This window comes from Struthio camelus, chromosome 2 (genome assembly GCF_040807025.1).
Source record: "Struthio camelus isolate bStrCam1 chromosome 2, bStrCam1.hap1, whole genome shotgun sequence".
Taxonomy (NCBI): domain Eukaryota; kingdom Metazoa; phylum Chordata; class Aves; order Struthioniformes; family Struthionidae; genus Struthio; species Struthio camelus.
In genome coordinates this window covers 70,287,330-70,312,145 of record NC_090943.1, presented here as the reverse complement: position 1 = coordinate 70,312,145, position 24,816 = coordinate 70,287,330, and the positions used below count along the sequence as shown (strand labels likewise).

Sequence of the window (24,816 nt, the reverse complement as noted above, 5' to 3'; positions counted from 1 at the left end):
AAACTTTCTTCTGAAATGTTATTTTATCAAATAGTTGGTGTATTGTTAGATCAGTGAAGTCAGCTGCATATGCCAAATGTAACAGTATTAAACTAAAAGTTAGTTTTATATTTTCCCCAAGTAAAGAGTTCCTAACAGATACTGTATTTTAATTAATTTTGGTCATATCAAATGGCAGGAAAAGGAAATAAAATTTGCCATAAATATGATTCCCGTCAGTGTAATTGCATAGTACTGACAGACTCTACACTAGATACTACAGTGAAGGGGAGGGAACCATATAATTCTGTGTATGCTGCCAAATCTCTTTGGTTAATGAGTGTGCTCAGTATAGTTTAAAAAAAAAAAAAAGCAAATATTACATTAAACTATGAGAAAAGCACAACCAAAATGATGAATGTTTTTAGCTTGCAACAACTTTTTTTTTTGTCTAAAAATACACATTTTTACTGAAATAAGATGGGAAAGAACTACTGCATGAAAAGTGCAAAAGCACTTGTTTCAGTGCAGTCTCAAGTTTTGAGAGCCTATTTCCTTTTTAAGTCTGTAACGTATTACATTCTGTTTTCAATTAAACAGAATGCTTAAAGAGGAAGAAAAAGTTAAGAATTTTTTTTTATTTTCTCAGTCAAATATCCTCTCGCACTTTCAAAATACAGCGGGGCAGAATTTCAAATACTGGTAGGAGGGGTCTGGGATTAAATTTTTTTCTTTAAACCTTCATTTACTAGAACCAGGGCATCAGCCTCTGTATTCAGTTAACCTAGTGAATCAAATTGGAAAAATCAGTGAGTGGCACTTTATCACAGAGACCTTTTTGTTTGCATTATCTCACCTAAGCTTCGGTCTGGACTGAAAGCGTCCCCTCTTGCCAGAGGGGTGGTTTTTGAGGAGCCCGTTTCAGGTTGCCTATTTTGTGTGTGCGCTATGTAGTTATGTTACCTCCTTCGATCCCTTCAGGTTCCTTGTGATCAGGAGGATCCAGACGCTGTGAGGCCGGGCGGGGAGGGGGCGGGGGGCCTCCGGGCTCCTCGGGGCGGGCGGGCGCAGCCTGGCGGCGGCGGCGACAGCCATCCCGCCGCGGCCGTTCCCCCCAGCTCGCTCGCGTCGCCTCTTAAGATGGCTGCGTTTCCGGTGAGCCTGCGGCCCCGCCCCCCGGGCCGGGCGCGGCGCGGCCTCTGCCGGCCGGTTTCCGCTGGCGTCGCTGGCGTGGGGGGTGACGCCGCGTTTGTCTCGTGGTCTGAAACACCTCCTTTTCCTTTTTTTTCTTTTTTTTTTTTTTCTTCTTTTGATGTGAAGCTAATCCAACCTCTCCTCTTTGAAACTATGAGTCATATTTAAGTAGGCAGCATGGATGTTTCCTGCCCCTACATCTGAGGGGTTTTTACATGCTACGGCTTTCTTTTCTTGGAAGTCGCAGCATAAAAATATCTTCTCTGCCCGCTTTCTCTATCGCTGCTTCTTTTTTATAGTGTACGTAGCATATTCATGACAACGGATGTGTATAGATGTGCGAGTACCTCTGCTTGCAGTAGGAGTGATTTTGTGTGAGTGTGTATTAGCACTTCCTTGAAAGCAAGCTTGCGTGCTGGTACTTTCCCCGTATGATTTGACCCCTGTATGATTGTATTTACTGCTTCAGATTTGGGAAAAGCTTTCTTGAGGTAAAAAAGAAAAGTGCAAATCTAAACAATTTGTGCATTAATATATTGATAAATCTAACTAGTTTTTTTCCCCCTGCCTCTTCCCTCAACGCACTTCAAAAGCTTTTCCTAATTAATTTCCAATCATTGTTAAAAATCCGCTTTTGCCAGACACTTTCAATGGGGAGATCTTAAAGCAGGAGAGTGCTTCTCATTTTCTGAAAATAAGGTATGGGTGGCCAGATTGCTCTTATCATTAGCTCTGTAATGCATCTTTACCCACTGAATCACTGCTACAGCAACATAATATATAATTATATATATTTCCAAGTGTCAAGGCTTCTCATTTAAAGCTTAACTCAGTTTTAAATCCCTGTGGAAAGGGAAGGCCTTTAAAATACTTATTAAATTCTAATCTTAATCATATTCATCATTATTAAAATTTGAAATAGGTTGAAATACTTAAGGTAAGTGAAATGAAAAAACTAATAACAGGCCTGAAACACACTGGAGAAATGGAAGAATAATTGCTAAAGATTAAGAAATCTAAAATGGCCAAACATGAAGAAGCCTTCATTTCCAATAAGCTTTTATTTAAAAGTTTTGCAGTAGCTTAATAATATAAAGGGGATTTTAAAAATGAATTTAATGTTAAGTGCAGAGTGGCAAGAAATGTATTTAAATACATTTAAACTAGCCCTGTCTTTGGGCTTCAAGCGTTATTTGGGCCTTATCTCGATAGAGTTGTTTCCTATGTCGTTGAGGAGGCAACAGTATTTGTTATGATTACGACAAGAATAATAATAATGTCTAGTGTAATAGCGGTGTTTGTAATAGGTGGTGCTTAGGAATGACAAGGTACCGTGGGTCTAGGCACTGGCTTGTTCAGTGTTGCGAAAGAAAGGACCTCTTAAAATATTTTGCTTTTAATTAAAAATTACGAAGATGTCAAAATGTTGGGCTTGTATTGAATGTCTTTTTTTTTTTTCACTCCTGCTGGTGAAAGGAAATTATCGTTTCTGTGAATATTGCCTGGTTATTGGAATGTATTTGAACAGTGCTTTTGAGAACCATGCAGACCTCTTAGCCAGAGAGAGAGAGAGAGAGAGAGACATCACACCCTAGCAACTTCAGGGAAGGGGACTTTTGGTATGGTGTGCTTCGCTATGGGAAAGCTAGTCCATGTGAGAGATTGGAATTCAGTGTTAAAAAAATGAATCTAATTTGTATTTATTTATTTTTATTTTAGGGATTACTTACCTTGACCATGCAGGCTCAGCACTTTTCCCGGAGAGTCTACTTAAAGCTTTCACCGATGACCTCCGAAGCAATGTTTATGGTAAGCAGCAAACAGCTTTCTCGTCGTTCTTCTCAAGTGTCCATCTAAATAGGTTGAAGCTGGGCCTTCTGAGTTGTCAGAAGAGTACTTCTGTGGGGTTTCTGATACTGCTATAGTTACAAGACCAGTGACCTTACAAAGGAATCAGTCTGTTTAATTGCTCCCTAGCTTTGCTCCGTTGTGGCCAAGGACGCGTCTGTGTGGAGGAGCGCAGGCACATAGGCGCTCCCCTGGCTGAGGACGATGACGTGCTACTGCACCTTGTCCCTCAGTGTTTGTGACTTTTTCCTACACCTGCCATTGTAGATACAGCTTAAGCAAGCTGAGCTAAGGAAGATCCTAACCTGCAGATTGCCTAAAGTTGGCAGAAGATACGGAGGAGAGAATACAAGAACAGAAGAAGCATGCAGTGGCTGTGGTCACGAAACTAGGCTTTGTGGCCCCCGCTGTGGCCCAGTATAAGCATTTTATTTGGAAGAGAGCTTAGCTCAAAGATCCCACGTGAACTTAGGCAGGGAGTAGGTGCTATGCCTCTGACTGTTAGGCTTTGGTGTGCACTCAGGGAAAAAAAAAAAAAAAAGTGTAGTGCCAAAGCAGTCTGAACCTAAGAATGTGAGCAGAGATGTCTCCAGAATTAGGCAATATCTGGGTGGAGATTTAGGTATTGCAGCTGTGGATGTGGACGCTTCAGTTTCACCTACTATTATTTCACACCCAGATCCTCTAGGATCTTCTGTCTCTTTAGGTCGTTACTGTCTACCTGAGAGCTGTAAGCTGACTGCCCTTTTATTCAAAGACAGCAGCTTCCATTGTTTAGGAAATGCTGTTATTGTAAGATACAGGTTACTTTAAAAGTGTCATTCATCCTCATCCCGGGGGGGGGGGGGGGGAGAAGGTTCTGCAAGGTAGTATCTGTATATGCTGTGAATAGTCCCACTGAAGTCATCAAAATTTCTTATTGTGTATTGAAGTCTGTGGGCTATGAGTCCTTTTTGCTGGTTTTGTCTTGCTTGTGCTCCCTGGGACCGTGAGCAATGTGATTCCTCGCTTGGGAGCTAGGTACTAGCACAGAAAAAGAAAACCGTGTTCACTAAAACTCTGGGACAAACAATGGCACGCTTGTGCTTATCACTTGGGTGAGCTGCCCGAGAGTTGTGTGTAGTTTTCATTTCATATACCGTTGTGTCATTTTCCCCTCCCTAGTTTCTTGAGTGCTGCCAGGGTCAGGATTTAGAGCATGGATTTAGTCCCGTGATGAATTAGAAGTTGTTTTTCATAGGGATAGGGTTTTTTGCTCTTATGGCTGTTTTAACAGGATACGTTGATTTGATTGCATTCAAAATTTCCTATTCAAGTGCATGTCAGTGATGTTAAAATTAATGCTCTTTCACTACAGCCTTTGTAAAGCCAAGTGTATGTAGTCTAATCTTAGTTGTTTCAAATAACGCTGGGCTGAGCTCTTATATAATAAGTACCATCTATGGTGGAAAAAATTAAATTTGTGAGTCAATTGAATGTTCTTGAGTGGAAATAGTTGTGCTGCCACTTTGAAGGAGATTTGCATAATACCTGTAGTGCTATGGGAGAGCAAATTGTGTGTTTTATACTGCTTTCATCTAAAATGATAACGAGCTTGCTGGTATGGGCTAGTCAGTCTCCTTTCACTTGTACCTGTGCTACTCCAAGGGCAATAGCTGTTGTATAGAAGGGGTGCATTTAAGGGACAGAGGTGTGAATGAAGGAGAAGTTTGCCTTGCAGCTTTTTTTTTATTTTCTTGATGATAATCCGCAGGCCTGAAGAACTGCAATTTAGCTGTTGCGTGTGCATGTGTAAATGAGGGAAAGGAATGTAAGTAGGAGATCTTTGCTTCTAAATTGAGAATATTTGAATTGGAAATTACAGAAATGCAACATCAAACATGAAGAGTCTAGTTTAAGTAAGTTCTACATTTATTATCCGTTCTAACACCTTCACTTGAGAACTTTCAAGAGGGTGATTTTGAAATTTTAAAAAGAGATTAGTTAATATTGTAGCTTACTGAAAACTGTATTAATATAGGGTTATTTTTCTTGTTATCTTTCAAAAATGTTTGGGCATGTTCTTAAGCACTTACAGGAAAGAGCTGTGCCTGTGTGGATACTGTTGTCGTTTCTTCCTCATAGAGATCAATTTATGCCCTTCTTAGGTACTATGTTAATTGTTGATACATGTATGTGCTGAGCTGTGCCAAGGTGCCTACTAATTTTGCAATAAAATGTCTATTTTCATGAGCTCCTAGAATTTCGGACCCTTTAAAAAAAAGGGGGGGAGGGTTAGTCCCAGTGTCCAATCGTGAATGTCTTTTGCCTCCATAGGCTGCCTTCTAAATCACTTCTTATCTAATGTGTGAATATATTTATTAATGTGCATTCTATCTGTAGTTTTTGCTAATGGAATGGCATATGCAGTTATATTTTCCTCTTAAGGGAACTGCCTGAGTATTAATAATGGATCTAGCTGAAGTTTCAAGGTCTGTCGTAATTGCTTTCTTCTGTTATATGTCCCTTCTCTTGACTAACTGCTCTAAGGAGCTTCAGGGCATTGCTGTGAAGTATACGTTAAATCTTTCTTTGTCATCTTTTCAGGCTGACTTGGTGTAGTACTTTGATAAAAGAAAAAATTAATAGAGAAAGTGTGATTAATGATTAACTTCTATATCTCTGTTGTCTCCTAGGCAACCCTCATAGTCAGAATATCAGCAGCAAGCTGACATATGACACAATCGAGCATGTCCGATACAGGTAGAATGATCTTTCTTTCAGATGTTGTATGATGCACTACATATTTTTTATTTTGATTAGCCCTGTGCTGTTTTGATGACTTGATAAGATGTCATTTTCTGTATGTCACCTATCACATCTAAAGAAAATGCCTTGCTTTTAAAATACATGAGGTGCTTGGACAGTCAAATGTTGGAGAGAGTTGGAGGCAGCTGAATCTTTTTTTCTACTAGTTGCCCCAATTCTCAAATTCCTCTAGTTAAATTAGCACTGTAACATAAGTCTGCAGTTTTAATTAAGATACAGAAGTTGAAATCTCAAAGGCAAAATGGTGATTATTACTAAGATGGTATGGCAAGATAGTAAGATGGAAGTAAGTGCAAGGACGTGGTTAAAATTCAATTGAAATATTAAATAGGGCCTAATGACTTGCAGGAATTTGTAAAAGGCTTATGGGAATGTGTATATTGTTTTATAGCAGGTACTTACTTCTGTAGGAGTATTGAAACACCTATTTAAGTAGGTTTAGTGTCATTTTTAAGAGTAAAAAGAAAAATAAAAGGTAAAATTGAGTGTTGGGGCTTCTGCCTACAGGTAGGAAAGTGAACTGAATCTCCAAATAAAGTATTCCGCCCCTCCCCCCCCCCAAAAAAAAAAAAAGTTCAGGTTAGGTTATGCCTAAAGTGCACTTTTTGACACTAGCTTGCACCAAGTGAGAATTGATTTTAATTTTTGTGAGGTAGCTCTTGCTATTTTATAAAATATGTCTTTATTGTTATTGAAGAGTATGTATGCTTTGTCCAGAGTTTATTGGCGTGCTTTTAATGGTGCTGTTTGCCCAAAGTAAGAAATGTCATGGATTCCTCCTTGTTATATCATCATCCTTAAAAGCAGAGATTTTTTTCCAAAACACATCACGGAATTCAGATGAATAGCAGTGGTACTACAGCATTGTAATGTTCAGAGTTGTAATGAAGAAAATATGCTGTACCTCTTTTTGCTGACTTTTCTTTGACTGCATTTTTATATGGGCGTAAAAAAAGCCTCAAAATCTCTAACTGGAAGATGCTGTAGGCTGAAAACTTCCTTTTTTGTTTTTGTTTAACTTTCTGAAAAACGCTTCTTTGCCTCTTCCACGGTTCTGTCTTATGCTGCGCAGGAAGGCAACCCACTGATGTAGGGCCAAATGAAATGAATGAGACTGCCTGTGCGGAATGATTTTTTTTCAAAATCAGAGGCTTAGAGCAAAACCACGTGCAGCAATACCTGCAGCCCTTGTGAGCAGTCTTGTGAGCATATCTGTGTGCTTAAAGGTGATGTTAGAATTCTGGTTTCTGTTTACTCTAAGTGGTATTTCAGTGCTCCCATTTGATCATTTCTTCTCATGAAGGCACAGTAGAAAGTGTTCTTGGTAGTTGTTTCTAGAATAATTACTGTAGTACTTTGTTCTCCATTGTTACAGAGCAAGAAAATAGACTTTTACTGTTTAACTTATATAGATTTCATCAGAAGAGCTGACATCGTCAGTTTGGGACTTGGTTTAAAAAAGCATGAGACTTATGTTAGAGCAGCAGGGGAGAAGACAGGAAGCGTACCAGTGCTTATTTTCTCTTGTTTTTTCTTAAAACAAACAAACAAAAATTTAAAAAAAGGAGGGGGAAAACACAAAACACCAAACCTGAAACTCTCTACCTCCAAATAAACACGCTTGATATTGCACCTAATAGAATTTGTCAGCTGACTACTAGCCTGATAGAAGTTCAGCTGTTATTCCCCAATAAAATTTAAAAAGTACTATCATCAAAAAGGCATAGTCATAAAAATTCAGGAAGAAAATGTCCAAAAAACTCTCTCAGTAATTTGGCTATCTAGAAGGCAATAAAAGTATATTAAAAAATCTATACTTTCATGCTATCGCAGCTAATCAAAATAAGCAATATGACAAGACAGGGAAACAGGCTGCTCTGTCCTGCGTCACAGCCCTAGATTTCCTCAGTGAAGAGAAAATTCAGCGGGTAGTTTCAGAAATCTTAAAAAGAGTCGCTTGCTTTTAATTCTGTTTTTGGAGCTTGTCCACAGCCAGAAGTATTGCCTTTTTCAATGAAGGGCTTCATGACACTCTGAACTCTTTTTTTTTTTTTTTTCATTTGATTTTCTAATGAGATGACAACTAATGAAAAATAAACACAAAGCTTAATTTCTAGTATAAATTTGTCGATATTGATTGAAAAAGCATCAGGACAGACTTTCCTAATCTGGCTGTGTACTCTGGTTCCACAATACAAAGCAACATAATTTGGTTTTGCCTTGACATTTACTTGTCAGACAGAAACCATTCTGAGAACATAGGTTTGCATTGAAATAACGTAAGTAATTAAATATTTGAGCCAATGGATGTTTTCTATGACTTAAAAAATCACAGTAATCCAAATGGCTTACCTCTTGACCAACTGAAATACAGTAAGAGTAAAAATAACTTTCGTTCTTAAAAACAATGCTTCTCTTGAACTGCTGAGAGATTGTTATCATTGTGTGAATCTGTGTATTAATCATGAATGTCACTGAGAAGAGGAAGCAAGAGCTATAATAAACCTTCCCTAAATGTATTAAATGTATGCATTAAAAGATTATAGATTCTCTCTGTGCCTTTGCTTATGGATGTTTGGAAATGCCATTGTTCCACTTCCATACAGCGAAAGAACATGAATGCAACTATCTGCTTACGATGCTGCAGAGATAAATACAACTCAGAAATTCATTAGAGTAAGTATTAAACAACCTTTTTCCCATATGCAAGCATTTTAAAACACTTGCTCTCTGAATGTTTTAAGACAGTGACCTTGTAGATCTTACACTTGCAATATCAGATACTGCAGCAGGGTCTTTTAAACCCTGAGCCAGATTGCCATTTTACTGCTGTTTCATGTTTACAATGTTTCTTGAGATATAAATGAGGATGCCTTTTTCATTTAAACAAAGTATTGTTGAGTTTAATAGAATTCCATTATTCATCTCTGAACTTCAAGTACCATGACATGTTAAACTTAAGTGTACTTTGGGAATTCAAATATTAAAAAATCAAGAAATTTCAGCTAAGAAATTTCTTAGCATCTCCAAGACTTGCAGTATGTGTATTATAAAATTTTCTCACCGAAGCTAAAAGGATTTTGGCGTTGAGCTAGATGGGATCAAGTTTAAATATAGAGCCAAAACACTTACTTTCCATAAAGGCCCCTCTCAAAATATGCTATCTAAAGAAACTATAATAGAAGAAGAATCATTGTGGTCTGCACATGTGAAAGAAGAAGGGTTCAGCGGGCATAAAATGAGTGTAAATGCCTTAATATTTTTTTAAAAATTTGCTTCTGCAGTAAAATATATAGTCAAGTGGTATTGGATTTTGCTAAGAAAGCAGTCTTATGAATATTTTTTATAATTTCATCTACAGTGTTCTTCTAGCCATCATTTCATGATAGCAAATTAAAGTTTTCCATTCCCTCTGTGAGCATCGTACCTTGCTTATGAAATAAGTTGCAGTTCCAACTCAGTTCGTAAATTATCACATGTTCTAAAATATGACATGCAAGATGAGAATGTTTTCTTTATTCATGGCACTCCCAGGTTTAAGTGATTTTTTTTTTTTTGTGTCTGAAAACAGTAATGTTAGAACTGATACATATATGAAAATTGTTTGACCTTTCATGCACAGTAAGAAATAGTAGATAGAGTATCTGCTTAGTATTGATTTGTCCTTTGTAAAGGTCATCAACTGGAGACTGCGTGGATGAGTGACATCTGAGCACTACATTGTGTTTTCCTTAATCGTGCCTGTCAACTTGGAAACCTTGTTTCAAAACCAGAATGGTTTGGTCCTTTTGCATGGTGGTTTTATGACACTGTTTGCAAATGCTACTTTTTCTGGTCCAGCTCTTCAGCTGTCAGAGCTGAAGTCTGAAATATCAAGATTGGTAAAGTCGGGCAAATAGAGAGAATGCTCACTGGGGTAACTGTATGTGGCATGCAGTGAAACAGTCCCAGTGTGCACATATTGAGCTGTCACCTGCACGACATCCTAACTCTATGTGCTGTTATGCATTGAGAAACAACAGAACAGGGGCTTTAATACAGGTACTTCCTTGTTTTCTTGTTCCTTGGCATCACCTAGCCTTTTATGCAACTCTGGGAACCTATTTTTTTCTTCTTAGTACTAAAAGGAATACGCTAATAGTATGAATAGTAAACATAAAATGAAGATCAGGGACTCCATTTTACAAACAGTTGCTTCTAGGAATCAACCCATTACTTTTAGCAGGTCTGTTCTTTGTAATCCGATGCAAGGTAGTAAAAAGCTTGTGGACAGGCTAACAGGTGCTGTTGCTTTGGAATGAATTAGCAGACCAACTCAAAGAGTTTATCTGAAAGCTTTTTATTGCTTGGAGTTATTTGCAGTTTCAGGACCAGTGAAATTGCTCTCTTTTACTTTGTAACTTTGATCTTGGGCTTCTGTCTCTATTTTGCTAAATTCATTAACTGTTAACTTCTTAAGCTTAAGTTTTAGAAATGAATTTGTTAGTATAGTCTTGCACTCTTCTGATAGCATTATGATCTTTGTGGATTTGTATGAGATGACTGCTGTAAATAAAATCTGTACTTTCAAGGTGATGCTCCTTGAGTAATCCTTGTTGCAAAGAGTGCCAAATCCAGAATGCTTTGTTTATTGAAAGAAATAAATATTTCAGTAAAAAAATAAAATCTGGAGGTCAAGATGACTAGTACATAAACACACAGGGTGAAGTGCTTCTTGGCTAACCCTGGACAATCCCGAGTTTGGTTTGTACCGGTGTTTGAAGGATTTCTTACGCATGTCTGAGAAAGGGTTGATATGACCTTTAATTATTTTTTTTTTCTTCCCTGTTCAGAAAAAACCCTTAGGACTCCACGTTTAGAGTGTGGCTGAAGTAAAATAGCAATGGAGAATAAGTTTAACAACGATCTTGTGCCATTGCTCTCCAAACAACGTTAAGAACGTGCAGGAATAGTACAGGCTTTCTTGGATCAGGCCATCATGTTTGTTCATATGCTATAAATGTACGAAGTGGAGCTGTGTATTCAGTCTGCTCTTTTGGCAGGATCCTGGTGGCTTCTGTGACTTCTGGGAAACCTTTTAGAGGGACTCTTAGCCGTTGAATGAGATATTCCAATTAGAATAAAATACTTTGTTAGGACAGAGATGTCCTAACATGCAAATTCAATTTTTTTTTACTTGTCTTCAACTTCTTGTCTCTTTCAGAGTTTATCTGAGAGCTTTCTCATGCTTTTCTTTAGAAAGTACAATACTTGTGGAAGAAATGCAATATTCCTCCCTGTTCTGCATTTGCAGCTTCTTCCTAAGAAGTGGTATAGCAAGACACCATTCTGAGACTCTTTTGGTGAACACTTGTTCCTTCAGCTATTCAGTGAGTAGTAGCATAGTCCAGTCTAATAGTTTGAAACTGTAACAGCTCGAATGCCTCTTTGTGAGCTGCTGGGGAATCTTTCACCTTCACTACTAGCCTGGATGATCATTTGTATCTTAAATAAGGCTTTTGGAAGACCTGATATTTAGGACAAAAGTAATTTTTTCCATCCCCTAGGTGCACTCATGCTCGACAACTTTGTTTTGAAGTCGGTGCGCTTCTCTTTCTCAGCCTAAGTTACCCAGCATTGAAGAGGTGCTCCATTTGCTTCCAGGGAAGTCAAAAAATCTTGAATGCTATTTTGAATGATGTATTGTCCAAAATTCTGCTCATATTTTTTCACGTGTCTAATTCCTCTGTCTGAATGTCATTCACCGATCCTCTACTAAGTGCATGACCAATGGCTTTGTAACAGAAACGTTTAACCTGTACTCTTTTTAGTTTGTTACCTTTAACATCATGAGCCCAGGAAAGACCAAATCCATGTTTTTAGAAGCACGAAAATTAATTATAACTGCACCTTATAAGGTAATAATCTTTCTGTGAAATTAGCAAAGCTAGTATTGAGCTCCGTTTTAAAACTTCATTTAACTTGTAAAAGAATCTAAATCTGTTGTTATAATTAAGCAGCTGAAGAGGTGCTTCAGCACTCTCAAGGGCCTCCCTGGTGGCATCTGTCTCCATGAATCTCTCCAGTTTCTCGAGTCACTTCTGTTGAAAGGCAGTGCTCTTTGCACAACTCTTTCCATCTGTTACCTGAGCCCCCGCCTTGCTGCAGTTTAGAGTTGCAAATTGAGTCCTAAACCAACCGTTATTTGCGTTGAGTATTTTTTCCTGCCTGAAAGCATGCAAATTGAGACTCAACCTACTGTTATATTTCCTCAGCCTTTTGTTGTTAGTTTTGTTTCATATACTTCATGATCCTGTCTTGATTTTCTTGCACTTCAAGCACTGGTTTCCACTGAAACACTGGTTTTAGTGTAAAGTCTGCCTAGGTCAATAGCCGTTTGTGTTGCTGCTTTTTTTTTTTTTTTCTCTTTTCCCTCCCTCCACAGATGCTAGCTAGTTCAGTGTATCATCTACACGTTTAATGTATATATTTTTCTAACCTACAGGTACACTTCTAACCTTCTGCATATAGCCACATATTCAGGAGCTTATGTTACCTTTTTTCTTCAGAAGCAGAAATGATCTGCAGGTAGTGGTAGCTTTGGGGGCAGGTGACTGCAGCATTTCAGTGATTTCATTAATTTTTGTTTTTTCTTTCAGTTGTCTGAGAAGTAAGATTATCTTCTGTCCCTGCTGCAATAAGTAGATCTCCAGTCGTCTTCTCATCTCAAGTAATCCTATTAGCTTTTATAAAATGCTTCGGGCTCTCTGTAGCTGATCTAGTCCTCTTGCAGAGATAGCAAATGTATTTGTTTTGCCAAACAATCACATGCCTTTAGTTCTCTCTTTTTCTAATGGGCAGGTTATCTGCAGTACCCATTTTTAGAGGCTACAGGTCTAACTCCACTTTTTCTAGTTAGCAGCCCTATGCAGCCTTCTGTCTTGCTGAAATTCTAGGTTGATATCCCATATCTGTTAGCAGCTGTGTTTTTTCATCACTCAGCACTGAGAAACCATGTGGGCATAGGCAGATGCTAACTAGCTGTGTTCATTCAGCATATAATGGCTTGTTATGGAGGACATTGTTGTCCTGGTGAAAATTGGAACCTTTCTGTGGTAAAAGGCAGGGCAGCGATGCAGCTTGTCAACAACTGTTTGAACGATGTGTTAAACACCGGAGGAACTGCAGCCAATGGGAATATTTCAGCAGCTGTGTTGAGCAAAAGAAACCCAGTAAGCAGAACAGGGAGTAGTACAGGAGAATGGATGGTGATTGGCAAGGGTTAATGACGTGGGGTACACTGGTATTCTTCAACCAAGCAGGCATGAAAGGAGTGTATGAGGACCCAGTGATCTGTAAAGGTCTTAGAGTGCCAGGTTTCCAGAAAAGCCAGGTTAATTGCACATCCCAGCTGTTACGGTTCAAGACATGGGAATGCACATGACCTCCCGGCTCATTGTATCTGATCTCCTGCTATCACAGGGGACGTCTCATCTCTAGAGCTAGTTTCCTTTAAAAGTTGCATGGTTTTCTTTGCTCCCTCTTCATACTGATAAGCTATTCAACAATTTTTCCCCCAGGGAGAGCTTGAAAACTCCCTTTTCCCAACCTAGATTTGCTCATGACAAGCCACTGTCCTTTTGTTGCTGTACCAAAATTTCCTGTTGCCTTAAAGGTATTTGTGGCAAGCCTATCCTTCATTAACCCCTTCTAATACATTCATGTAGAAGACTTTTGTCCCATTCTCTTGTTTTGTTAGGCTGAACGAGCTAAGCTCTTCTAGACTCTTCTTCTAAGGTGGGTTCTTCTCCCACCCAAACCCTGTTGACCTGTCTCTGATCTTCTTCATGATCACCTTAATCTTTCTGAAATGTGTAGCCAGAATAGAATAGGGTAATCCAAATAGTATGTCTTGCTTCATAGCAGTCAGGGTTATGATACTGAGAAAGAATAAGAAATTTGTTTAAATGGAGACGTGACTTGATCAAAGTGTCTTTGGTGCTTGGAGAAGACATGCATTGTAAAGACAAGGAAATGCCAAAGGGCAAATAAATAGAGGAAACCCACAGGCACAATAGACTTCCACAAGCAGCATATCTCTGTAGGGATTTTTCTAGAGTGTAGTAAATTTGTTGGAAAAAAAATTTTTTTTCGGGAATTTCATGCAAGGCTAACAATGATGACGTGATCCGTAAATTGGTTGATATTGATGTGAATGGAGCAAAAAAAAAAAAAAAAAAAAAAAACAAAGACTGTGGCATTTTTTTACAGATAGATTTTGTGTGGGTAACCACATTGGCTTGAGGGGGAGAAAATAATTTGATTAACTTGATCACTTCGAGCATCTAGTTCTTTGAAGTTAAATGCACTGGCTTTCATTGGTAGTTTGGTAGTTTGGAAATATACCAAATGAGTGCCAAAACCCATATAGACCTTTGTAATATAGGCTGGCACTCTTGATGAGTTGCTTCTGACTTTGTTTACTCCTGATTTAATGTCTGCTTATGTCATTGATACAAGTTTCTTATCTCTTTTACAGTTTCTATTTCTGATATGAAGGTTATAAGCAAAGATAATGCCCTTGAATATAAAGGGTGCCTTTAAGGAGCAGTATGAGCCATCTTAAGATACAGGAACGTGAAAGATAAACGAAGCAAGATTTTGAGATCCAAACTGTCTCCTTTTCTGTTCAGGTTAATAACCTCTAGCGATTCCAGGTCTAAATTGCTAGATTTTATTAGTGTATTTGGTATGTGTCAAGGTAGAAGAAAATTGCATCATTATTATTATTGAGCGCCAGCTCCATAACACGTTGTTAATACTTCAGAATTTATTGCAAGCTTTTGTATGGGTGAGACTGTTTAGAGGAGTAAGCTGTGTATGTTTGGGTTTTTTATGAAAACTTCCTGGCTTGTAATGAATCCTGTGTTCATAGTCAATAGTGTTCAAAAGAGCTTTTCAGTACCCAGGCTTTTCCCAGCCATTTTCTTATCACTTCTTTCATTTGACTTTCTTTACCTTTTTGAAGGTGTTTAGTGTTTCATTACTTTTTGTTTTCCCCCTCAATACCTGTCATGCAATAAAGAAGATTTTAGAGATACCTATCATCTGTTTGGAAAATCTGTCACCATTCACACTGTTCTTTTTTTCCTGACTTGGGAATAAACTATATTTGAAAAGTGTTGTCTTGTGGGAAGACAAAAAACCAGAAGGCTAAAGATGATGAACGATATGAAAAGTGAGCGCCGGAATATTACGCTGAGGTTTCCTGTGCTAACGAGGAGGCGCTGGGCAGGAGAGGTGCCATCCTAGTCAGTTTTGCCCTGTTAAAATAAAAATTGTCTACCAGTAGTTAGCAAACCCCTTTTCCCCACAGAGCACTGTATAATACTTTATTTGTCTTAATTCCCTGAATACCAATTCCAGAGTAGGAGTTTCGCTCTCTGATTAAGCAGTGGCCAGCATTTCAGTGAACCATTGGTTCCCTTCTGATGCTGCAATCCTGTGTGTGGTTCCCCAGTAAGACGTGTTTCGGAAGGCTGACCCTCTTGAGGCTTGTTCACCCTTCATACCTGCTGAGTACGTAACTACTTTGTCCTGTGCTAAATCTCTAATTTAATTGCTTTCCGTGGCAAGTTCCTTGTGACAGCAGAAGAGCAAGACCTGCCTGCCAGTGAGCGTTTGTACAAAGACACTTCTTGTCTTGTGGAAAACTCATAAGAGCGCTGGGCTTGTTTTATTTGACGCAGATCTTTCTTCCTGTGGAAGACGCAAACTAGAATCCAAGAAGTTTTCTTAGATAAGAAGCCACTTTGCTAACCCTGCAGCGCTAGAAACTCCTTAGTCCCACACTTTGGATGTGCTCCAAATCTAAAATTCCCTCTGCAAGCTTACTGGAAAGGGCCAGTCTGGTGCTCCAAGGACTAAACAGCAGACCACAGACACGCACACACGAGTTTTAATTTAGCCAAAATGCGTAACATAGACTCCGTTAATACCATGTATACGTTATAACATATGTTTTTTAATAACATAGGAAATGTTTCCTCCCCTGCAAAACATAGCTATGGTTGGTTTTGATCACTTAATTTTTATCTGCAACCTCAGAAGCATATGCTTACAATTACTTTCATTGCAGCCTGTCTTTTAGTCTATTGGGTATTACCATCCTTTCTAACTGAAGCAAGAAACTGTATAGTTGTCTGACCTGGTATGGCCAAGACAACGTATCAAGGCCACCAGTGAGCCTGAGTTAAAACTCAGACCTTCTAACTTTGCTTTGTGGTGTTCCTCCTATATAAGTGTTGTGCTACAGGTGGATAATTTCTGTGTTATTGTTTATGACTGCAGTACAAACTTTGCATGTGTCTGTTTATGATGAGTTAAACCTGTTGTGGTAATAGATTGAAAGGATTTTTTAAATCCATCAGTAAGTTTATGTTAGCTAAGGATGTAGCCTAAGCAACATGTGCCTCCTCCCTCCTGCCTGACTGGCATAGCTGCTCAGAGGAAAGCAGGGAGGCTTCTGATTTCCCAGCAGCAGTGTGCAGCCATCTGTCCTGTTTGACTGTCTCAGGAAATGGGATGCCCTTGCTTCTCTTCAAGTTTCCCTCTTTCTCCTTTGAGTGGGAGGAAGGTTTACCATGGACCAGTCTTGGAGAGCACAGTGTGGGCCCTGTGCACTGTCAGAGGGTGGTGCACAATGGTAAATTTCTGTCTAGTCAGTGAGGAATTAGTTGGTAAAGTCCTGCTTCTTGGTGCTTGTGATATATTCCAGTAATGAGTATGACGTGCTGCTTCCTTCATGAGAGGAAAATAAACTAACCTGATCAACTTTGTTGCTTGCATGGTTGTTTCTAAAGTTCTGTAGTTTTTGAACTCCTTGAGCCATGTCTTTGGAAATTTAAATCAAGAGTATATAATTTAGTTCACAGTAACAGGTCAAACGTGAAAGGCTTCAGCTGAAAAAGCGTAGAACAGTCAGATGCCTCTCCAAGTTTGTCTGACCACGCTCACCTGTTTAAACGTCTAACTGGAATGGGATTGCTAGGGCAAACGGTACTGGCATTTAGCATTTGTAATGAACTTCAAAATGAGCTTGATGAAGTATGCTTTTAGTATAAATTGGAGTTAAGCTGCAGCACCAAAATGTGATGTCATAGGTGGTATTGTTAACAATGAAGCACAAATGAAATTCTGCCTGCTTTTAATTAAATAAGCATACGCTCCGCTGGGTTTTGGAAATTCAATTCTCTTATTCTGAGGTCTCGGGCCCTGAAGAGCTATTGTAATTTCAAAGATAGTTTGATACGTTTCAAGGTTGTTTTTACTTATCAAAATGCTTGTGTTGTTTTTTTTGTGTAAGTTGAGACCCAAAATACTCACGTTGTTTTCTTGTGTAAATTGGGACTGTTTGGATTTCTTCTGGTGTTTTTCCTGTTGTGGCTTAAAAGACAAACAACAACAAAACAAAAACAAAAACAAAAGGCTAAGTTAACCTTTTACCTGAAGGTAGACCTTCCAAAGTTGGAAGGAACCGACTGAAAATCTTTGCTGGGAAGGTGCCCTGTTAAACTGCATGGCCTTGGTGAGAGGCTGAAAAGCCAGACAGCTGAAGATGTTCCTGTAGACAGGTGTTAAGGCTTAGAAGAGAGAGCTTCTTCTGACAGTCTACTACTAGACGCAGTAAATTTACATATACTGGTGCCAATTCCTTCATTGTGAGTGTTGCAAAGAGGTCTGCTTGGCTGACTGAATACGAACAAAACAAAAAGAATTGTCAACATGGATGTTATACTTTGAGCTATGTACTTCTGGAGATAAATGATTTTATTCTTCATCCTTTTCCGTTCTCTCTAGTTTCATTCCTATATGATGCTGGAAGTCACTGCAAAGTAGAACAAAGATGGATCTAAAGTAGTTTTAAAAATGAGAAACAATTTTATTTCAAAAACTGGATGATACAAAGTGAAGTCTGATTAATTAGCTAATATATGAAAAGAATGTTGATAGTTCTTGAGTTTGGGATCTTAAAATTCAGATGTTTTGATGACTGTTTTTGCATACAGAAGCCTACATAAAAACCCTTTCAGAACCTTATAAGAGGGGTGGAATCTTCTCGAAAAAGCTTGTGTGTGGCTTATATGTTTTGGAGTCACCTCAGATACATTTTTCACAGCCTGAAGTATTCTTTTGACCTCCATTATAAGTAATTTAAAAACGGTGGCATATAACAATTTCAATGTCACTTGCTTGACTTTCATTTTTAAGTCTAATTGAGGTTTACTTGCAATGAATTTGAGCTCTAAAATCACTATAGCTGTTTCTGTAGTAGAAGTACTCTGCCTTTAGGGTGTACTTACATTTCTGCATTAGCAGAATTATGTTTCATACCTGTACAGTGAAATTCCCCATATCAAACTCAACCAATAGAAATGAAACACTTTTTTGATGCCTCATTCTGGGTGAATTTTGCTGGCGTGGATGTGTAGATTTGGCATCATACACCTGACCAGTGTAGCAGTCATGGCAGTAGAATCAGGTAAATACGGAATTAGGCATTTGGGGAAACTATATTTAGCATAACTTTTCAAGAAGTCAGAGTTATAATATGCAATTAATAGCATAATGGACCTTTACCTCTTCTAGCAGCTCATTCTAAATGAGATGGATTACTTGGCAGTGTTTAATAAAAAGTTTGATTATATACAGTGTGTAAAACAGGAACTTTAAATTAAGGATATCCAGAAGTGATTTCTCTCAAGCACATGTGGGTTGCTGGGAAAAGAGAGCATGTGTGAACTTGATAACTTACAATATGCTTTTCACCTCAGTAATTATATTCGAAGTCATTTAAAATTTGTGAATGGCGCCTCCGTGGGAAGGTTCAGTTGTAGCAAAATACAGATGTTACTGAACTTGTTTTTTATAACCACAGTGAAAGAAATTGCCCCTGTGAGAAAGTCTATGTACTGAACAGTTTGGGGCCGCCTTCTAATAAGAAAAGAAAACTCAAAATACAGTTTAGTGAACAGAAGTCAGCAGATTTGTCTTTTGGACATTCTGATGTAGGAAAGCGTTTGAAGACGGGCTTTACGGGAGCTGGGAGAAGGATGGGTATATAAATCACGCTCTAGCAGCTTTGGTTGTGTGCTGCTGCTGTTCTCTCTAGCTGCCTGTTTCCATGATTTCCCAGAGATTCAGCCTTGAAATCAGAACCAGCAGGCTGGAACTGCTGAGGACAGTAGCTTTCAGGTAACGATGCTGCGTTTAGCACTGAAGCAGCAGGAGCAGGCATGTATGCTCTGTGCCAGCCATGGCAGAGAAGGGTAGCTTCTGGCAGATGTCAAGGTAGGCACCTGGGGATGGTCAAGACCTCTGCAGCCAGACTGAGCAGAGCTCATGACAATGCCTGTACAGCGTGGCGCACCAGAGGTCCCAGCTAGTCTAGTATCCTGTCTCTGCAAGTGGGTATATGAGAAAATGGCAAGCCCTCCCCTGAAATGTGCTCTTCTGTCAGTGCTCTTGAGTTTAACTGGATGATTAAATTGATTCTGTGGAAAGTTAACCATGTTCTTATTAGGTTGGGCTTGCAGTGCCTTGTGCAACTGAGACTGGAAAGTACAAGATTCTGGGTATCACTTCATAGAGAACAGCTTTCGGAAGGGTTTTACTGCTGGGCGGGTAATTCTCACCTGTCTTGCACGTTATTCCCACAGGTAATGTTGTCAGTGGGAATTGTGGTAGACAGTATTCAGTTGTATGTCACTTTTATGCATTTGGGTCTAGCATGGGGAAGTGTGTTGCTCAGGAAAAGCTACTGATATAGTAGAATGCGAAGAAGAAAATGAGAATCTTAAATTCCTCCTAGCAAACAGTGAGAATATTATTACTGTGTTACGCAACATTTTAGAGTCTATTAGATTATTGGACAATGAATACATGTTCCTCTGGTGCATTGGTGGTCACACTGCCCCTGAACTTTCTGAACCTAGAGTGTTTATAGTTTGATAAGCACAATCTCTTATATGCTAATGGTATTATATCTGCTTATTTATTTAAGTAATTTTAAATGGAGCCTCTCACCATTGTACTGAGCGCTTTATAGAAAAATTAAAAATGTAAATTTCATACACTCCCTGCAGTGGGTAGTATAAACCAGGACTACTGATAAAAAAAAAAATGACGGCCAAAGCAGATGGTTGAGTTATGTGGAGCAAAACTAAGGACAGAGAAAGGGATTCAAGTCAGGAGAGGAGAGCTCTGAGTTGGAAGCAAAATTAGTTAATGGGTCTGTGTCCTATGTTATAAGTTCCAACAAAAGTTTATTCTGGGCTAAAACGGGTAATGAACTACTAGAGATCTAGTAAACTTAACCACATATTTTCCACATTTCTTGAATAGGTATTTCTTCCCTTTTTCTTAGCCACTCTGCTCTAAATATTTGCTCACAGGTTCATCCCCTGGCTTAATAGCAATGCAAAGTGGTTATTAGCTTTTGCTTCTGCTATGTATGGAGAGCTGATATGGCTACAGGTAAGAGCTTTGCAAAACAGAGCGGCATTGAATATGGAACCATACTTTTGTGCTCTATTACAGCTGTGCAGTCCCTGTGATGTGGCCAGAAGCTGGTTGCGTCAAGGGAGGGAGAAGAAGAATCTGTGAGTGGTGAACTACTGAGGAAGAAGAAAAATCTCTTTGGTCTTCGTATATGCAGTTCATCTAGCTCTGTGGAGTGGACTGAGATAAGAGGCCCCAGAAGAATTTTAAAATCCCGCAGGCCTCTTATACCGCTATACAGGAGCCGTGATTTTATTTTTACTGCTTATATTCGTCTCCAGCCCCTGACCCACTCTGTAAACCCGAGTTTGAGAGGACATTCTGGTTGAGAAGTTTCACAGCTATTTTCATAGTTTTTTTGCTGCTAAGCTCCAGCTTTTAGGACTTTTTGATTGTCCTGCTGTTCTTCTCTTTCCTCCAGCTTCATTACATGGAATAAGACTGATCTCATATTATCGCTCTTCCAGGGAAGAGTTGCACTTTACTACAAAAAGAATATTTGTTTTCTGTAATCTTACCGTTTTTCCTGTTTGTTTTTACATCTAAAGTATGTTTTTTCTCAGTTTGTAGGATGGATTAATTTTTGCATGAGTACTCTAACTCCTAAGCCCACTGATTTCCCTGTCAGCTGCATCACTTGGAGATGTATTTGCTGTTTAAAAACTACCATATGAGCTCACTTATGTGCTGATATCACCTATGTAAAGTAGATCTTGAAATCAGCCCTGCTGCTTCTGAAAAGCTGCTGGAAAAGCAACAGCCCCTAGCTCCTAGGCAGATGCCTGCCTTGAAAGCGTTTGAAAGGGATGCTGTGGACTTCAGAATGTATAATGACAGCAAACTTTAAAAAAAAAAAATCCTACAAACACTGAATAAACTGGCAACCAAATAATATTAATCAAACCCAAACCATACAGCAGACCTTAATATTCCTCTCTCTCTGCTTCTGTGGCGCTCCAGGCCTGCAGCTGGGCCTGTATCTCATGCCTGTGCGAAAAGACTTGGCGCCTGTCAGTTCAACAAGAGGAATACTCCTTGCATTGAGTGTGGAATTAAAACTGTGAGGTTGTGGGTGTTAAAGTCTACAGCTGGGACTTCTGTTCCCAAAAGCGAACCTGATGTGATAGCTGTAAATATTGCTAACTCTTGCAGTACTGTTGGAAGTCTTGCAGTATCTCCCATTTTCTTTTTTAAAGCACGTGGAATTGGCAGAACTAGTGAAGAGTATTTGATAATATTTAAAGTGTATTGTTCCATGAGCCATTAGAAGAAATGAGACTTGAATGGCAGAAGGCTGCAGTCATCTACCTTCTCTCCTTGCCTCTTTGGATAGAAATTCCAACTCTGTCCCAAGTCCTATAACACCAGGCCTGAGCACGAGGGAGGAAGTGTTTTGGGCTAGTTGAGAGCTGTGCACGTGTCTGTTGGTAGGCGTCAATGGACGTTTTGCTTGCCTGACTGGTACGCATGCATGGATTGGCTGCTGGCAGATGGTATGTATCGTAGCAGGAGCCTGCCTGTTTTTTTCCCCCGCTGGAGCTACTGCTTCGAGTCTCTTTCAGCTGCAAGTGATTACCCCAGCAATGGATTTTTACTGTGCTGGTTTAGTATCTCTGAGACTTCTTCCCACTAATCACACTGATGTGAAATTTGACAGAAAGCTTAGGAGGTGTTTAAGGTTAGGGTGCTACCAGAGGTTGTGGGATAGCCTAAGGTTGCTTTCCAGAAAACAAAAAAGCTAGGATTATGACAGGACTTTATAAATCTCCTCTGAGATAGCAACTTCTCTGTCCTGCAGGTGCAGATGGAGAGCTGAAATAAGATAATAAGATGGAAGAGAATGCATGAAGTAGTAAAACATGACGTAGCTCTTATGTGTGTGTCTCTAGTAGAAGTCCCACAAAATGTTTTCCTGAGCAGTTCTTTTTGGCTGGTTTGGGCTTGAACCTTCATTTTTCTCCAGGCCCTAGCCTGGGGTGCCGTTTTCTCCAATGGCACTAGCCATTGATCAAGAGAACTGATCCCTAAAATACTGCTTTTATCCAGTGAGTATTAGTTGTATGGGGATGTAAAACAACTTCAAAGTGGGGAAGAGGATAGATGCATGCTTTCTGTCTCTCTCAGTGATTGCCCTAGAGTGTGTGATACTGGAGTTTACAGGAGCTTCATGGTCTGAACCTTCCAGAGAAGGGACTTCAAAGTCGGTCTCTTGCATGTGAAACACTGTGGTTTCATTCTTGAATGGGGTTTCAGCTACTCTGGGGTTTCCTTTTGCCTCTCCTGAAGTGTTTGGTTTTGTCCTGTGTCAAACATGAAAAACAAAATGGCAAACACTTGCAGGTTCAAGAAAGCTTGTTCTCCCCACACCCTCTCCTGCTTAGCCTTAGGTTCTGTCGAAAACCAGGAGCAATTACCTGCAAAGTTATCTTACAAAGAGAGATTATGCCACCTGGAAGACCTCCTCTGTGTCTCTTGCAATGTTGGGGTTAGTCTGCTTTGTGTCTAAGTCACTAGGACTGATCTGCTTCCAGGCACACAAAGGTGTGCACTCTTGTGCCAGTAAAATGCTGAAACCCAAAAACGTAACTAGTATATGAAGGTAGTTTTAATAGTGCATACTTACACTGATAGTGTGTCTGGGTTTTTATCCAGTAGGAATCAATAAAATCTTGCCTGCACTTTTGTTGCTGATTTCGATTTTAATTATATATAAGCATCTCTGATTGCACAGTACAAATGTCTTGCAACTTTGAGTACAAATGATTGGACTGCAGCAATTGCACTGCTTGCTTTAGTTGATAGTAGCTACAAATTTGTATATTTAAATTAAGAATTATCCACATTCTTGACGAGAAATGCTCACTTCTGTTTTTATAGTCCGTGTTCTTGTATGTACAAACCTGGAGAGACTCAACTGCTATAAAAGTGGCCTCTAACTTCTTGTGATAACCTGTGTTCGGTTTTCAAACAGTATTTCTTTGTGCCCACTGTAGCTTGGGCATGCTGTGAGAGGAGGGATGGGCCCTTTTCGTGCAGCTATTGCACTGAAATCTATGTAGATGCTAGTGCATTGAATTATCTCCTAAACCGCTTGGGGATGTGTTGTCAGTATTGAATATATACCTATATCCTTTTCCTCTGTTCTCCCAGTCTTTCACAAGCTCCGTGAACCGAGAAGAGGTTTCTTTATCCAGGAGAGCTGAAACAGAAGAGATATAAATTGTAATAATTAATATTCCTTTTGAAATGGAAATGGAAGAAAGAAGGTAACACCACATGACAAATGAATACACACTATATGCATTATCTCAAAATATTTTTCACTTTTTTGTTCCTGTACGATATTTGAGTTGATGTGAGAAATGAAGAAGACAGGGAACACTTAGCCATGTGGAACAGCGCTGAAGTGTTAGTACCCTGAAACTTGCTCCGATGCCTCCCATAGTTAGGCCGTTCTTCTCAGGAGGTTTTTCTTGGAGCCACAAGTCTCCAAGAAGGCAATGTGATGATGCGGATGGAAAATCCTTATTTTTCAAAGACGATTTTGCAGAGTAGTGGGAAGACAGTGCCATCAAAAGCCGCTAAATGCTGTTTCTTCTTTCTGCTTACAGAATTTGAAGGATAGGAAATGGGAGGAAATGCGCTGGTTCTCCAGGAATTTTTACCAATTCGCTACTGAATCTCATAAAGTTTTGGCATTGTTATGGTTGGGTTTCAGTGACAGAAACTATTTTAAAACCACCATCACCAAAATCTCTGCCTTGCTCACTGAATGCACAGATGGTAGAGGACTCTGGCAGTCCTTGATTCAAATGCCTTCACATTCCCCTGCCACTCAATGTTTTTAAGGTAGACAGGGACGGAGTAGGGGAAATACTGTTTTTACCCCTAGTTTGCAGACAGGCAACAGTTGTGCAGGCAAATGAAATGACTTGCCCAAGATCACTCAAGAAATGAATGTATGAGGTAGAGCTGCAAATCTCTGGAGTCCCACTCAGTAACTGAACCTCTCATGTTTTGCCTTATATGCAGCATGTGTGCATACACAAAAATAATTCTTTTTAGTCAACAGCAGTTGCTGTACAACGATATTTGGACTACTTCTCCTCCTTCCCCCCCCAACTCCTATCCAGCTGTGATGACTGGAGGAACCTTCCAGTGCTCAAGGGGGAGAGAGTATCTTCCTTATCCTCTCTCCCTCGTAGTTCCTGGCCGTTTCCCACCCTTCCCAGTTCTGTGGCCTGTTGGTATTTTCTTACAGTTGCCAATTTTACCTGTTCATTCCATCACTTGGGCAGCAGCAGCAGTGGAAATCCCGTGTTTTGGCATTGCCTTTCTGAAGGCTACTGAATTCTGTCTCTCTGCCGATATGATACACCTGCTTCACATATATGTGTGTGTATGTGTGTAAATATATATGTATATGCATGCATATGCATGCATATGTGT

General features: G+C 39.4%; 1 protein-coding gene across 5 annotated transcripts in view; it reads left to right on the top strand.

Moving 5' to 3' along the window:
• The window catches only part of MOCOS (molybdenum cofactor sulfurase), a 250,951-nt gene that overhangs the window by 30,227 nt on the left and 195,908 nt on the right, over nucleotides 1-24,816 (top strand). For 4 of the 5 annotated variants that reach the window (XM_068936213.1, XM_009676755.2, XM_068936214.1 and 1 more), the window contains exons 2-3: nucleotides 2,893-2,982; nucleotides 5,697-5,763. In XM_068936213.1, coding sequence (XP_068792314.1) covers nucleotides 2,893-2,982; nucleotides 5,697-5,763 — 157 coding nt within the window. The remainder of the gene's footprint in view (nucleotides 1-2,892; nucleotides 2,983-5,696; nucleotides 5,764-24,816) is intronic. The other variant, XM_068936215.1, reaches the window with a different exon arrangement.